The sequence below is a fragment of the Podarcis gaigeae genome (assembly GCF_964106915.1).
Source record: "Podarcis gaigeae genome assembly, chromosome: 8".
NCBI lineage: Eukaryota > Metazoa > Chordata > Lepidosauria > Squamata > Lacertidae > Podarcis > Podarcis gaigeae.
In genome coordinates this window covers 82846786-82859586 of record NC_139684.1, presented here as the reverse complement: position 1 = coordinate 82859586, position 12801 = coordinate 82846786, and the positions used below count along the sequence as shown (strand labels likewise).

General features: G+C 48.6%; 2 protein-coding genes across 2 annotated transcripts in view; one reads left to right on the top strand and one right to left on the bottom strand.

Moving 5' to 3' along the window:
• Positions 1–12801, top strand: part of FKRP (fukutin related protein) — a 117436-nt gene that overhangs the window by 28908 nt on the left and 75727 nt on the right. The gene's annotated exons all lie outside the window — the stretch shown is intronic.
• SLC1A5 (solute carrier family 1 member 5) overlaps positions 1–12801 on the bottom strand; it is a 45703-nt gene that overhangs the window by 8595 nt on the left and 24307 nt on the right. Inside the window, exons 3-6 of the mRNA XM_083753950.1 lie at positions 12040–12150; positions 9431–9597; positions 7132–7365; positions 5585–5779 (exon numbers count right to left, since the gene is read on the bottom strand). Of these exons, the coding sequence (XP_083610076.1) occupies positions 5585–5779; positions 7132–7365; positions 9431–9597; positions 12040–12150 (707 nt within the window). The remainder of the gene's footprint in view (positions 1–5584; positions 5780–7131; positions 7366–9430; positions 9598–12039; positions 12151–12801) is intronic.

The window sequence follows — 12801 nt, the reverse complement described above, 5'->3', positions numbered from 1 at the left end:
TGGCAACTGGGTGCCTGGGCTTTTGGACCCTTGGCCAAAGATTTCCTCATCTCCCTCCTTCTAGGTTCCTTATTCAAACTATGACCTGTTTGTGCACGCGAGTTCCTCTCTGCACCACCCTAACCCTCACAATTTATTCTTTCTTGGCATTCTGGAGAATCATGCCTAATAATAATAATAATAATTTATACCCCACCCATCTGGGCAGCTCCCAACAGAACACTAAAAACAGAAGAAAACATCAAACATTTAAAACTTCCCAAAACAGGGCTGCCTTCAGATGTCTTCTAAAAGTCAGATACAGTGGTACCTCGGGTTACATACGCTTCAGGTTACAGACTCCGCTAACCCAGAAATATTACCTCGGGTTAAGAACTTTGCTTCAGGATGAGAACAGAAATTGTGCTCTGGCGGTGCGGCAGCAGCAGGAGGCCCCATTAGCTAAAGTGGTGCTTCAGGTTAAGAACAGTTTCAGGTTAAGAACGGACCTCCGGAATGAATTAAGTACTTAACCTGAGGTACCACTGTAGTTGTTTATTTCCTTGACATCTGGTGGGAGGGTGTTCCACAGGGCAGGCGCCACCACCACCAAGAAGGCCCTCTGCCTGGTCCCCTGTAACCTCACTTGCTCGCAGGGAGGGAAACGCCAGAAGGCCCTTGGAGCTGGACCGCAGTGTCTGGGAAGAACGATGGGGGTGGAGACGCTCCTTCAGGTATTAACCAGATTAGCTGGCAATTGGGGAATACAAACACACACCACTAGGCAGGGTCAAGAATGAATCAGGCACCACACCCTGGATTAAAGAGTCCATCTCTTCACCCTAGGCATGAGAACACCAGTGGCACTGTCTCCCCTTAAAGCCACAAGCCTGGCCAAGGGTGCCTTCAGCTCCTCCCTGATGCTGCAAACAAGGGAATCTCCTCTGTGGCACCTCTTACAGGTCTTCCTGTAAGAGAGCTCTCACCCCATGCTCAACAGCCACCTTCACCAATTCAGGGCTCTCCAGATGTTCTGGACTACGACTGCCATTAGCCCCCTTCAGAACAGCTGTATGATGCAGAGGTTGATGAGAGCATGGCCTTGCTGGCTGGGGCTGATAGGAGCTGTAGTCCCAAACATCTGGAGGGCACCAGGTTGGCGAAGGCTGCCCTGCAATAGCCAAACCTAAGTCCACAGAGCAGAATAAAGGAGACCCAGAGGCCTCCTCATCACCAATTTGTAATCTGCTTCTGAGAGCACTTTCCCATCCTAACAAAGACCCCTAAAGTAGTCTGCAACACAGATGAAATTTCAGTTTTAACTGCCTGCCTTAAGACCATCGGTGATGGGGCTAGTCTGGCCTCTTAAGGCAGGGAATTCCACTGCAGTTGTCTTCCTGCGTCAAATGACAAATTGAAAGCCTCTCCTCCCCCCCCCCCCCGCATTTATGGCACTGTACAGTGGACGCTTCGGTTGCAAACGTGATCCGTGCAGGAAGCACGTTTGCAACCTGCAGCACCGCGTCTGCACACACACACAGATTGTGATTTAGCACTTCTGCGCATGCGCAGAAACCTGGAAGTAACCGGTTCTGGTACTTCTGGGTTCGGGACATGGGTGGCGCTGTGGGTAAAACCTCAGTGCCTAGGACTTGCCGATCACATGGTCGGCGGTTCAAATCCCCGCGGCGGGGTGTGCTCCCGTCGTTCGGTCCCAGCGCCTGCCAACCTAGCAATTCGAAAGCACCCTTAAGTGCAAGTAGATAAATAGGGACCGCTTACCAGCGGGAAGGTAAACGGCATTTCCGTGTGCTGCGCTGGCTCGCCAGATGCAGCTTGTCACGCTGGCCACGTGACCCGGAAGTTGTCTGCGGACAGCGCTGGCTCCCGGCCTATAGAGTGAGATGAGCGCACAACCCTAGAGTGTGTCAAGACTGGCCCGTACGGGCAGGGGTACCTTTACCTTTACAACCCAAAATCGCGTAACCCAAAGCGTCTGAGGTATGACTGTATAATGAATGAAAAAGAAAATCACACTGGTCTAGACTCCAAAGAACTACTTTAGGGTAAACACACATTATTATTTAATCTCTTAGGTTTTGTGTGTCCCCCACCCCTTTCGGACAGCAGTCTTCTTAAGGGGGGCAATACTGAGAGGTTCATCTGCTGTGGGATCCTTTGCAATGCAACAGAGGGTGATGAGAGGGGCACAGCTCTCCCTTTGCTTCCTCAGCACCCCTTAAAAAACCCACATGGCAGCCCCAAGGAATTGCTTGGGTTCCTCGTGGCCGCCACTCAGTGACAAAAAGCATTCTTGAGAATCCCCTCAGGGTCCAAAAGCAGCTTGCCACATCTGCGGCACGTGATGCTGTTGACCGAGACACACAAACTGGACTGGAACTTGGTTTGCAGAATGCAGAGCTGGATCTTGCCGGGAGGGAGGGGGCGGGGTGCCTGCACTTTTAACCCAAGACAGAGGAACAAACATGGACGAATGACCAGCCAGGAGGGAAAACAGCCCCAGTTGAAATCCTGCCTCCAGCAGAGCAGAGGTCACTTGAGCAGAAGCTCCCAATTCCCTCCCGGACCCCTTCTGGTCGCAAGTTCTGCCTAAGCCTGCAGTTTTCTTACTGCCCTATGCCACAACAAAGGGCCTCAGACACAGTTGATGATTAAGCACCTAGAGGCCAGGAGGGACAGGTCCACCTCCTGAACTGGAGAAAACAATATTTTACTTGCAATTGCTTTTTTAAAAAAAAATGCACCCAAAAAAATGCAAAGGTTTTCTGCCCTCGACATGTCTGTTAAAAAAAAGCAAAATCCTGTGCCAAGAAAAGTCTCTAGCCTTTCCTTGGTCAATCTAACTGCTGACCCCTATTTTATTCCAACCTAGATAGAGGAGTTTTTAAGAAGAGTTAGCATTTTGATAGGGGGAGGAAGAGGACGAGAAGCGCAGCAGGAGAAGGGCTTGAGTGGCAAATCCAAGCAGAAGCCCAAGTAGCCTTGCTGAGTGCATCTCATCTAGTCATGAGGACTAGAACTTTGTCACTGACAAAAGTGGCAAGGGCTCAGGACTCTACACTAGCTGCGGGACCCTTCTCTAGATGCTACCTGAATGAATTTAAAGATATATTTGTAAGTTTTAAAGCAGGGTTGTACATTTTTGTAGGTTTTGCTGTTTAATCTTTTGTAAATTGCGTTGTGAGTGGTTTTTTATTATTATTACAATAATCAAGCACTGCATAGAGTCTGTGAGAGATATTGGGGGGGCGGAGCTAGAGATGTACAGCTCCACAAACCACCAGCTATTCACCCTTCAAAATTCTGCACTATTAAACAGTATTGATGTAGAGGAGCATTTGTGCTGGTGCTCGACAATTTAGTCCAGCTGATCATCATCATTGTAGGAATTGGGTATTGAGGTGGCAGAAACAGCAGAAGGCTTAAAGATTAGAGGAGCTTGGAAAAGCGGCAGGTGTCTAGTGTTTGGCCAGGCAAATAAAACCCTAGAGACTAGAAAACAAGATCAGAATTTGGTACTGGGTGCAGAACCAACCCACTATATGCTGAATGGTCTCAATTTTCGTCCAGGTTCCTAGTCCTTAAGATCGACCCAGAGAGCTTTACAGAGACAGCCTGTCAAGTCAATTGCCTGTCAAATGCTCAGCTACACTGGTCTGCCCAGCCGGTCACTTCAGTGCACACCAAACTCTGGTTGTTCCTGCCACAATTTTTTTTAAGGTTTCATCTCCCCAAACCCCCAGTCCATCCATTCTGGGTGGACCAAGGCTACCTCCCAGCATAAATCCCCCCTTTGTTTCTGCAGCGGCCTCATAATCCCTTTTTCTGCAGCCGACTTTATATCCCACTAAAGCAGGGGTCAGCAAGGTTTACCTTGCCTGGCCCAGTTCACTCCAGCAGAGATCCTTCTGTGGGCCAGACCGCGCCCGCGATTTCCGGTGCTGCGGAAGTGAGTCCCCGTGCCATGCTGTGCTGGTTTAGCGCAGCACACGGGGACTCGCCAAGCAGGCAGCTAGTGGGCCAGTTAAACGACCCCCGTGGGCAGCTTGTGGCCCATGGGCCTTAGGTTGCCGACCCCTGCGCTAAAGCATCAACGTAGCACGTGCCCTCTGGCAGACTAACACTCTCATTCTACCAGGAAGGAAAGGGCAGAGGGGTCTTAGAACCTGTGTGGATTATCACCACCCACTTCACCAACAGGAAGTTGAAATTTTGGGAGCTGGTTATCTGAATGGGCTGGACAAACCCACTTCCTCACTCCCAAAGCTCACTTCCTGCAGCTCTAGGACAGGAAATCACTGCAAGAAATTTGTGCGGGAACCATCATTTCGGGAAAGGAAATCTCCTCTTTGTTTTCTTCAACCTGCCCTCTTGCTTCCCCTTAATTCCCAGGATGTGGCAGGGGCTACCAGCCACCCGCCCTCCGCCTTTCAAAACTCTACATTATTAAACTGTGCTGATGTAGATGAATATTTGCCCTGATGTTTATGCTCAACTACTTAGTCACGTTGCTGCTGCTGCAGCTTCCGTCCACTCCTTGTCATGGTTGGTAATGTGCTTGCTGTTTGCTTGTGGCTTGTCTAGCCTCTCCTCGCCACCCAAAGTGCAAGGAATGGAAGGCCCACCTGGTGCAGATCAGGTAGGCTGGTTTTGCAGAAAAGTCTTAGGAGAACGTGGGTGTTTGAGCAACCCCATGGCGAACAGCGAAAGGAAGAACGCAAATCACACACAGCGAAGGGAGCCTGCCAGCAGCTTGGCTTGAGAGCAGTACATGTGAAAAGGATCTAGGAGTCTTGGTTGACCACAAACTTGACATGAGCCAACAGTGTGACGCAGCAGCTAAAAAAGCCAATGCAGTTCTAGGCTGCATCAATAGGAGTATAGCATCTAGATCAAGGGAAGTAATAGTGCCACTGTATTCTGCTCTGGTCAGACCTCACCTGGAGTACTGTGTCCAGTTCTGGGCACCACAGTTCAAGAAGGACACTGACATACTGGAACGTGTCCAGAGGAGGGCAACCAAAATGGTCAAAGGCCTGGAAACGATGCCTTATGAGGAACGGCTAAGGGAGCTGGGCATGTTTAGCCTGGAGAAGAGGAGATTAAGGGGTAATATGATAGCCATGTTCAAATATATAAAAGGATGTCACATAGAGGAGGGAGAAAGGTTGTTTTCTGCTGCTCCAGAGAAGCGGACACGGAGCAATGGATCCAAACTACAAGAAATAAGATTCCACCTAAACATTAGGAAGAACTTCCTGACAGTAAGAGCTGTTCGACAGTGGAATTGGCTGCCAAGGAGTGTGATGGAGTCTCCTTCTTTGGAGGTCTTTAAGCAGAGGCTTGACAACCATATGTCAGGAGTGCTCTGATGGTGTTTCCTGCTTGGCAGGGGGTTGGACTCAATGGCCCTTGTGGTCTCTTCCAACTCTATGATTCTATGATTCTATGATAAGGTGGGCCGCAGTCTATGGGTGGTGGTCTTTGTCTGTTTGGGGAAAGGGGAGGGAACAGGTTGTGCAAGCTGCGTGGGCTTCTAAGGACCACCCTTTGAGTCCGAAAGGAGACCGGTCGGAATACTCACAGGATGGTGATGACTTGGATGAAGTTGAGAGGCATGTTGTTGAGCTGGGCGATGAAGACGGCAGCCACACACTGGAAGAGGGCAGCTCCGTCCATGTTGACCGTGGCCCCGATGGGCAGGATGAAGCGGCTGATGTGCTTCGAGACGCCGTTTTTCTCCTCGACACACTTCATCATCAGGGGCAGGGTGGCAGAGCTGCGAGGAGGAAGAGGCGGGTTGAGAACGTGGGCAGAGAGAGAGTGCTCCCGAAACAGCCCACAGGCGCAGCACAACTCCCACCAGTTCCAACATGGAATAAATCACTGTGCAGGACCCCCTAAGGGCTGCCTCCGTCCACATGCAAAGGTGAGCCTTCTCAGTGATGGCACCCAAGCTGCACAGTTCCTTGCCTTCAAGAGAGCTCCCCCCACCCACCCGTCTCCGTTAATTCTGTGCCCATGAGCTTTCCAGGGGATGGTTCACACAGATTTTATATGCCTCTGCTTTTTTATTATTGTTGCTGAAACTATTTCCTGACATTGCTTTAGTGATTGTCATTTTTTTATGGCTGGTAGCCCCTCGAGGAAAAGTAAGTAGGTATTTTAGAAAGTAAACATTTTAATAATAATAAATTATTATTATTATTATTATTATTAATAATAATAATAATAATAATACCCCACCCATCTGCCTAGGTTTCCCCAGCCACTCTGGGTGGCTCCCAACAGAATTAATAATAATAATAATAATGGCGATAAAACATAAAACAGTAAAAACTTCCCTAAAAAGGGCTGCCTTCAGATGTCTTCTAAAAGTCAGATAGTTGTGTATTTCATCAACATCTGATGGGAGGGCGTTCCATGGGGCAGGCGTCACTACCCACTACATTGGGGTGAGTGGGGACTATGTGACAAAATTGTCTGCCAAATCTAAAGTAAATGCTAGTCTGTGGAATAAAAGTATAGTGTTCTCTTTCATTCATTCACTTTCTCGCGCGCATTCCCCTCTGCTCATTGGCTGCTGCTGTGAGCCCCATGGAGAGTTTGCACATTCCTGACCACTGATCTTGTTAGCTACGGATGGTGGGAGTTGTAGTCCCAAAACAGCTGGAGGGCTGAGTTTGGGGATGCCTGCACTAGGGATATGAAGGGCATGTGTGGCAGAAGTAGAATGCGGGAAGCACAAAAGCAGGGAAGCAACGTGAGGAATGGACTCATAGGCAATGTTAAGGGACATTTAAACAGTCTGTAAAACAGGAACCAGAAAGATTGGTGGCAATAATAATACTAATAATTTAATATTTAACTGTAAATTTATGTAAGGTTATTTTTTCCCCCTTTGTATGTGTGGATTTAAGACATTGTATGGTATCTATGAATTCCAATAAAGGATTTAAGGGGGCGGGGAGGTGGGAATGAATCAGAGATTCAGCCAACCTCCCTGCCTGGCATTTGAGTACCATTCGCTCTAAGCAAATTCCCCCCCCCCCCCGGCTATGCAACAGGGGTCCTTTTAAACCCCCACCCCGTTCTCCTGGCTTTCTGGAGCCGCAACCAGGTCATAAATACCTGGAGGAAGTGCCAAAGGCGGTGGCCAGGGCAGTGAAGATTCCCCAAAGGAACCGGTAAGGATTCTTGCGGGTGAAGATGAAGTAGATGACTGGCAGGACGATGAGGCCGTGGATGGCATGGCCCACCAGGCAGCAGCAGATGTACTTGCCCAGGCTGGTGAAGAGGACAACCACGTCCTCCATTTCCACAATCTTGCCAGCTACCAGGAACATGATACCCAGGGGGGCATACCTGGAAGGAGAGAGAGAGGATCAGCAAGAACACCACCGAGACCTCTGATAATAGTAGAAGTAATAATAAATAATAATATAAATAAATAAATAAATAAATAAATAAATAATAATAACTTTTATTTATAACCCACCCTCCCCAGCCGAAGCCCGGCTCAGAGTGGCTAACAACAGTAAAATAATACAACATTCTAAAATCAGTTCATTATAAAAATCAGTTCAAAAAAAATGAATGGCAACCATTGGGCTAGAGTTCTGTGAAGATTACCGAAGGAGAGGGTCAGGCCGTGCCTTGGCCAAAGGCCTGGTGGAACAGCTCTTCTTGGAGGCCCTGTGGAAAGATGTCAAGTCCCGCAGGGCCCTAGTCTCTTGTGACAGAGCGTTCCACCAGATCGGGGCCACGGCCGAAAAAGCCCTGGCTCTGGTTGAGGCCAGCCTAACCTCCCTGTGGCCTGGGACCTCCAATATGTTTTTGTTTGAAGACCGTAAAGTCCTCCGTGGGACATACCAGGAGAGGCGGTCCCGTGGGTACGAGGGTCCTAAGCCGTATAGGGCTTTAAAGGTTAAAACCTGCACCTTGAACCTGATCCTGTACTCCACTGGGAGCCAGTGCAGTTGGTATAGCACCGGGTGAATGTGATGCAGAACAGCAGGCACAGGAGAGAAAAATAAGAAAATCTCCACTCAGCTACAACACTTGCCAAGTGGCCTTTATGGCCACGAGCAACACCTGGCAAGATTTCAGAAGCTGGAGAAATTCTAGGAGTCATGAGGCAGTACTTCAATGCCTCCACATCCACTGCCATTAGCAAATACAGAATAACTAACACATCTTTCTAATTACCTTAGTCTGCATAACATATACACAGTCGGACCTTGGTTTTCAAACTGCTTAGTTCCCTAACGTTCCGGCTCCCGAACGTCGCAAACCTGGAAGTGACTGCTCCAGTTTGCGAACTATTTTCGGAAGCTGAATATCCAGCGGGGTTTCCACAGCTTCTGATTGGCTGCAGGAGCTTCCTGCAGCCAATCAGAAGCCGCACTTTGGTTTTCGAATGTTTTGGAAGTCGAATGGACTTCCGGAACGGATTCCGTTCGACTTCCAAGGTATGGCTGTACAGTACGATTGCATCTTACAGGCGTTTAACTCACAAGATTTCAACCATATGCAACTGAGGGCAGACTGTTTGAAATTTCACAAGTTAAATTCAAGCGAAGCGGAGAGCTTGAAAGTTCTTTTTGTGCCAGGTTTGCTTGGGGTTTCCCGGTGTAAAAAGAGTTTTTTCACAGTCCGTCTTGCCTGGAGGGCAAAGCCTGCTTGATGTGCAGACTCTAGGGATACTGGGGCTTCTCCTCCCCCCCAAGCTATGGGGTGGCTCCAAGGCTTTGGGTAGATGTGATTTTCATGTATATGTGGAACCCTTAGAAACAAACTTCCGCGTAAGATGTGACTGCACCACATATGTGTACAGTGGTACCTCGGGTTACTCCACTAGCCCAGAAATAGTACCTCGGTTTAAGAACTTTGCTGCAGGATGAGAACAGAAATTGTGTGGCGGCGATCAGGTTAAGAACAGTTTCAGGTTAAGAACAGACTTCCAGAATGAATTACCGTATTTTTTGCTCTATAAGACTCACTTTTTCCCTCCTAAAAAGTAAGGGGAAATGTGTGTGTGTCTTATGGAGCGAATGCAGGCTGCGCAGCTATCCCAGAAGCCAGAACAGCAAGAGGGATTGCTGCTTTCACTGCGCAGCGATCCCTCTTGCTGTTCTGGCTTCTGAGATTCAGAATATTTTTTTTCTTGTTTTCCTCCTCCAAAAACTAGGTGCGTCTTGTGGTCTGGTGCGTCTTATAGAGCGAAAAATACGGTAAGTTCTTAACCCGAGGTACCACTGTATCAGAAATCAGCTTTTGCTACATCAGTTTGGCAGGGAACTTCACAGGAATGCACAAAACCCAGCCCAGAGGCCTTGCAGCCAACTCTTCTGTGTTAACATTTTATCCCCACCTGCGATGTTCGCCTATGAGACTCCTGGGGAAACGTGGATAGGGTGGGCCTCCTTACCACATGATCCAGGAGACAAGCACCATCGTGGCTTCATTGAAGGAGTTGAAGAACTTGATCAGGTTCTCGCCTTCCGGCCCAAGCTTCCGCAGAGCAATCCCAAAGACGATGGCGAAGACCACCAGGCCCAGGATGTTCATCCCTTCCACCTCTGTGCCTGTGGGGATCTAAGGGGATGGCAAGAGGGAGGAAAGGCTTCCGTCACAAAAACAGCCAGGGATTTGAAAAGCGGTCGAGGGTTTCCCTGCCCTCAAGGCAGACGTCTGCACACAACAGCCATATCCTTGAGATTATAAGCAAGCAAATAATTTGCCGTTTGTCCTGAGGATGCAGTGGTTGGGGGAAGGTTTGCAGAAATGGGAAAACAAGACGTTCTTACCAAAGTATTTTATTCAACATTCACAGAGAGAGATGTAGAGATGTCGCCTCTTGGACAGTGACGTTGCTCCGAGTAAAATCCCACCCCCTCCGTGTCTCTCCAATTATACGCCATTCCTACATCAGCTAATCTGTGCTTTCTGCCTCTTAGCTTTCTGCTCTCCTACTCTCAATGCCCACCAGTCTAGCTGAATTTCCCCTACTGCTTCTTCCTCCTGCTCCTCTCCCAGTATTTTCCCGCTTCTCCACTCTGCAACCTCTGATCTGTGACCTTCTGCAAACCACTGTTCTAAATCTATACTGTCTCCCTCTTCTCTGGGAAGTGCTGCAGGAGGGGGAGCCCGGTCTCCACCATTGCTCCTCAGTCCAGTCCCTGACACCGAGTCAGCAACAACTGGGGGAGAGCAGCAACTGTCCCCCCCCCCCGCAAACTGCTCCTGCCACCCTTTTCTCGATCTGTGGCACCACCGATTGAGGCGTAACAGCACCAGCTGCCACCTCACCCACAGGGAGTGCCTCTTCTGTATCCTTCCACGACAGCTCCCTGGGCCACAGGAAAACAAGGCCCAGCAAGTGCTTTTCAGAAAGGGAATACTTCTCCCGGAAGAGGGAGAGCCTCTTTATTGCTGGTCAACGTCTATATACCTCCTTGCCAGAAAAAAATCTACAATTAAGGCCACTTGGGCAAGTTTAGAGTCCTATATAGTCTCTCTCGAATCCATCCATCCTGCTGCTCCGCTCATTATTGGTGGAGATTTCAATGCATGCATGGGTGCTAATGATGACAGCTTATACACCCACTACAACCAGTTTCTGGACTCTGACATCCATTTAGATACAGGCACTGCCCACCTTTCTAAAGATCTTAGATGCAACTACCCAGGGCTTTGCCACAAAGCGGAGGGACCTGCTGATATTAAATGACAATATAGAGGGAGATAGCCCTGGGGAATACACCCACTTCACAAAGTTTGGCGGTAGTGTCAAAGATTACCATATTTTTTGCTCTATGAGACTCACTTTTTCCCTCCTAAAAAGTAAGGGGAAATGTGTGTGCGTCTAATGGGGTGAATGCAGGCTGCACAGCTATCCCAGAAGCCAGAACAGCAAGAGGGATTGCTGCTTTCACTGCGCAGCGATCCCTCTTGCTGTTCTGGCTTCTGAGATTCAGAATATTTTTGTCCTTGTTTTCCTCCTCCAAAAACTAGGTGCGTCTTGTGGTCTGGTGTGTCTTATAGAGCGAAAAATACAGTATATCCTAATCTCAAGATTTGCATACAAGTTTGTTACAGAGTTCCAGGTGGGCTATAACACTGAAAGCGACCACTTTCCCTTAACTCTGGCTTTTGCAGGTCCGCTCCTCAACAATTCTATCGTAAAACCGCAATATATCCCTAATGCAAATCTTGGCATATCCGCAGCTAAAAGAATCAAATGGTCCCCCCTACTCAACGCAGCCCTGACTCCCCTTCTTCAAACAGCTAAGATAAAGGACATCCATACTTCTCCCGGCTTCAAACTCCTCATAGAACCCGGCAACACATGGTCACCAAGCCAGAAGAGGCACAGTGGCAGCCGAGAGACCCAGTGGCAATGAGGGGACAGGCCTTTGTGGCTGGTCCCATGGCCAATAGCAAAGAGGAGACCCATAAAATGGCCTGTGTGGGAAATTCTTGCGCAGTTCAGACAAGCAGGGGTGTCACCTGCTAAAGGCACGGCGGAAACGAAAGCAAGCCAGTGTTCATCGCTAACTTTCGTGAGCCACGGGTAAATAGTGGAACAGCAAGGCCCCATTCATACCATACAGTGGTGCCCCGCAAGACGAACGCCTCGCAAGACGAAAAACTCGCTAGACGAAAGGGTTTTCCGTTTTTCGAGGTGCTTCGCAAGACGAATTTCCCTATGGGCTTGCTTCGCAAGACGAAAACGTCTTGCGGGTTTGCTTCCTTTTTCTTAAAGCCGTCAATACCCGGGGAATCCGCGCTCCACAAGACAAAAAAATCGCAAGACGAAGCAACTCGCGGAACGAATTAATTTCGTCTTGCGAGGCACCACTGTACTTTGAAAGTGCTATGATACCACTTTAAACTGTCATGGTTTCCCCCCCCAAAGGATTCTGGGAGCTTTTTGCCAAGGATGGGGCTTGAAAATGAGCCCAACGTGCTTCAATTTTCTTTTCTGAGGCAACACATCCAAATATATATGTTCCAAGTGCATACCATTCCTCTTACCTTCATCTCTATGATGGTTTCACCAACTGTTACGTTTTCACCAAACGTGATATTCTCACTGACTCCTGTCCTGTTCTTCTTCTCTATCACCAGTTTATAACTGGTTGCATACTGGGGAGAAACACAAAGAGGGAAAGACAATGTCAGCTGTGGCTGAAAATAAATTCACTTCGTACTTGCATGGGGTTCTGTGGATGCTTCCAACACAGGCAGGAAAATTGCAGGTTGTTAGTTCATCCACCTCCCCTTTCAGAAGGTGCAAACCCTGGTCGCTCCCCCGCGGCTGGGGAAGAACAGATTATCGATATATCCCACCGCAATCCCAATCCAACTGGCAAGATGATGGTTCGGTGGCACGATTTGCTCGGTAACTCAATCAACAGTGGGTGTTGATTAATTGCTCAGTGTAGCCGAGATATTAAGGGCACCCTTTGGAGACAATGGTTCTGGAGGTGTTACTGTACTAGGAAGTTTGAAAATGATTTCTTAAAGGGGGCTTCTCATTGAACCCTACCGAGGCCACTTGGGTAAAGGGGATGAACAACTGGCCAATTACCGTATTTTTCGCTCTATAAGATGCATCAGACCAAAAGACGCACCTAGTTTTTGGAGGAGGAAAACAAGAAAAAAAATATTCTGAATCTCAGAAGCCAGAACAGCAAGAGGGATCGCTGTGCAGTGAAAGCAGCAATCCCTCTTGCTGTTCTGGCTTCTGGGATAGCTGTGCAGCCTGCATTCGCTCCATAAGACGCACACACATTT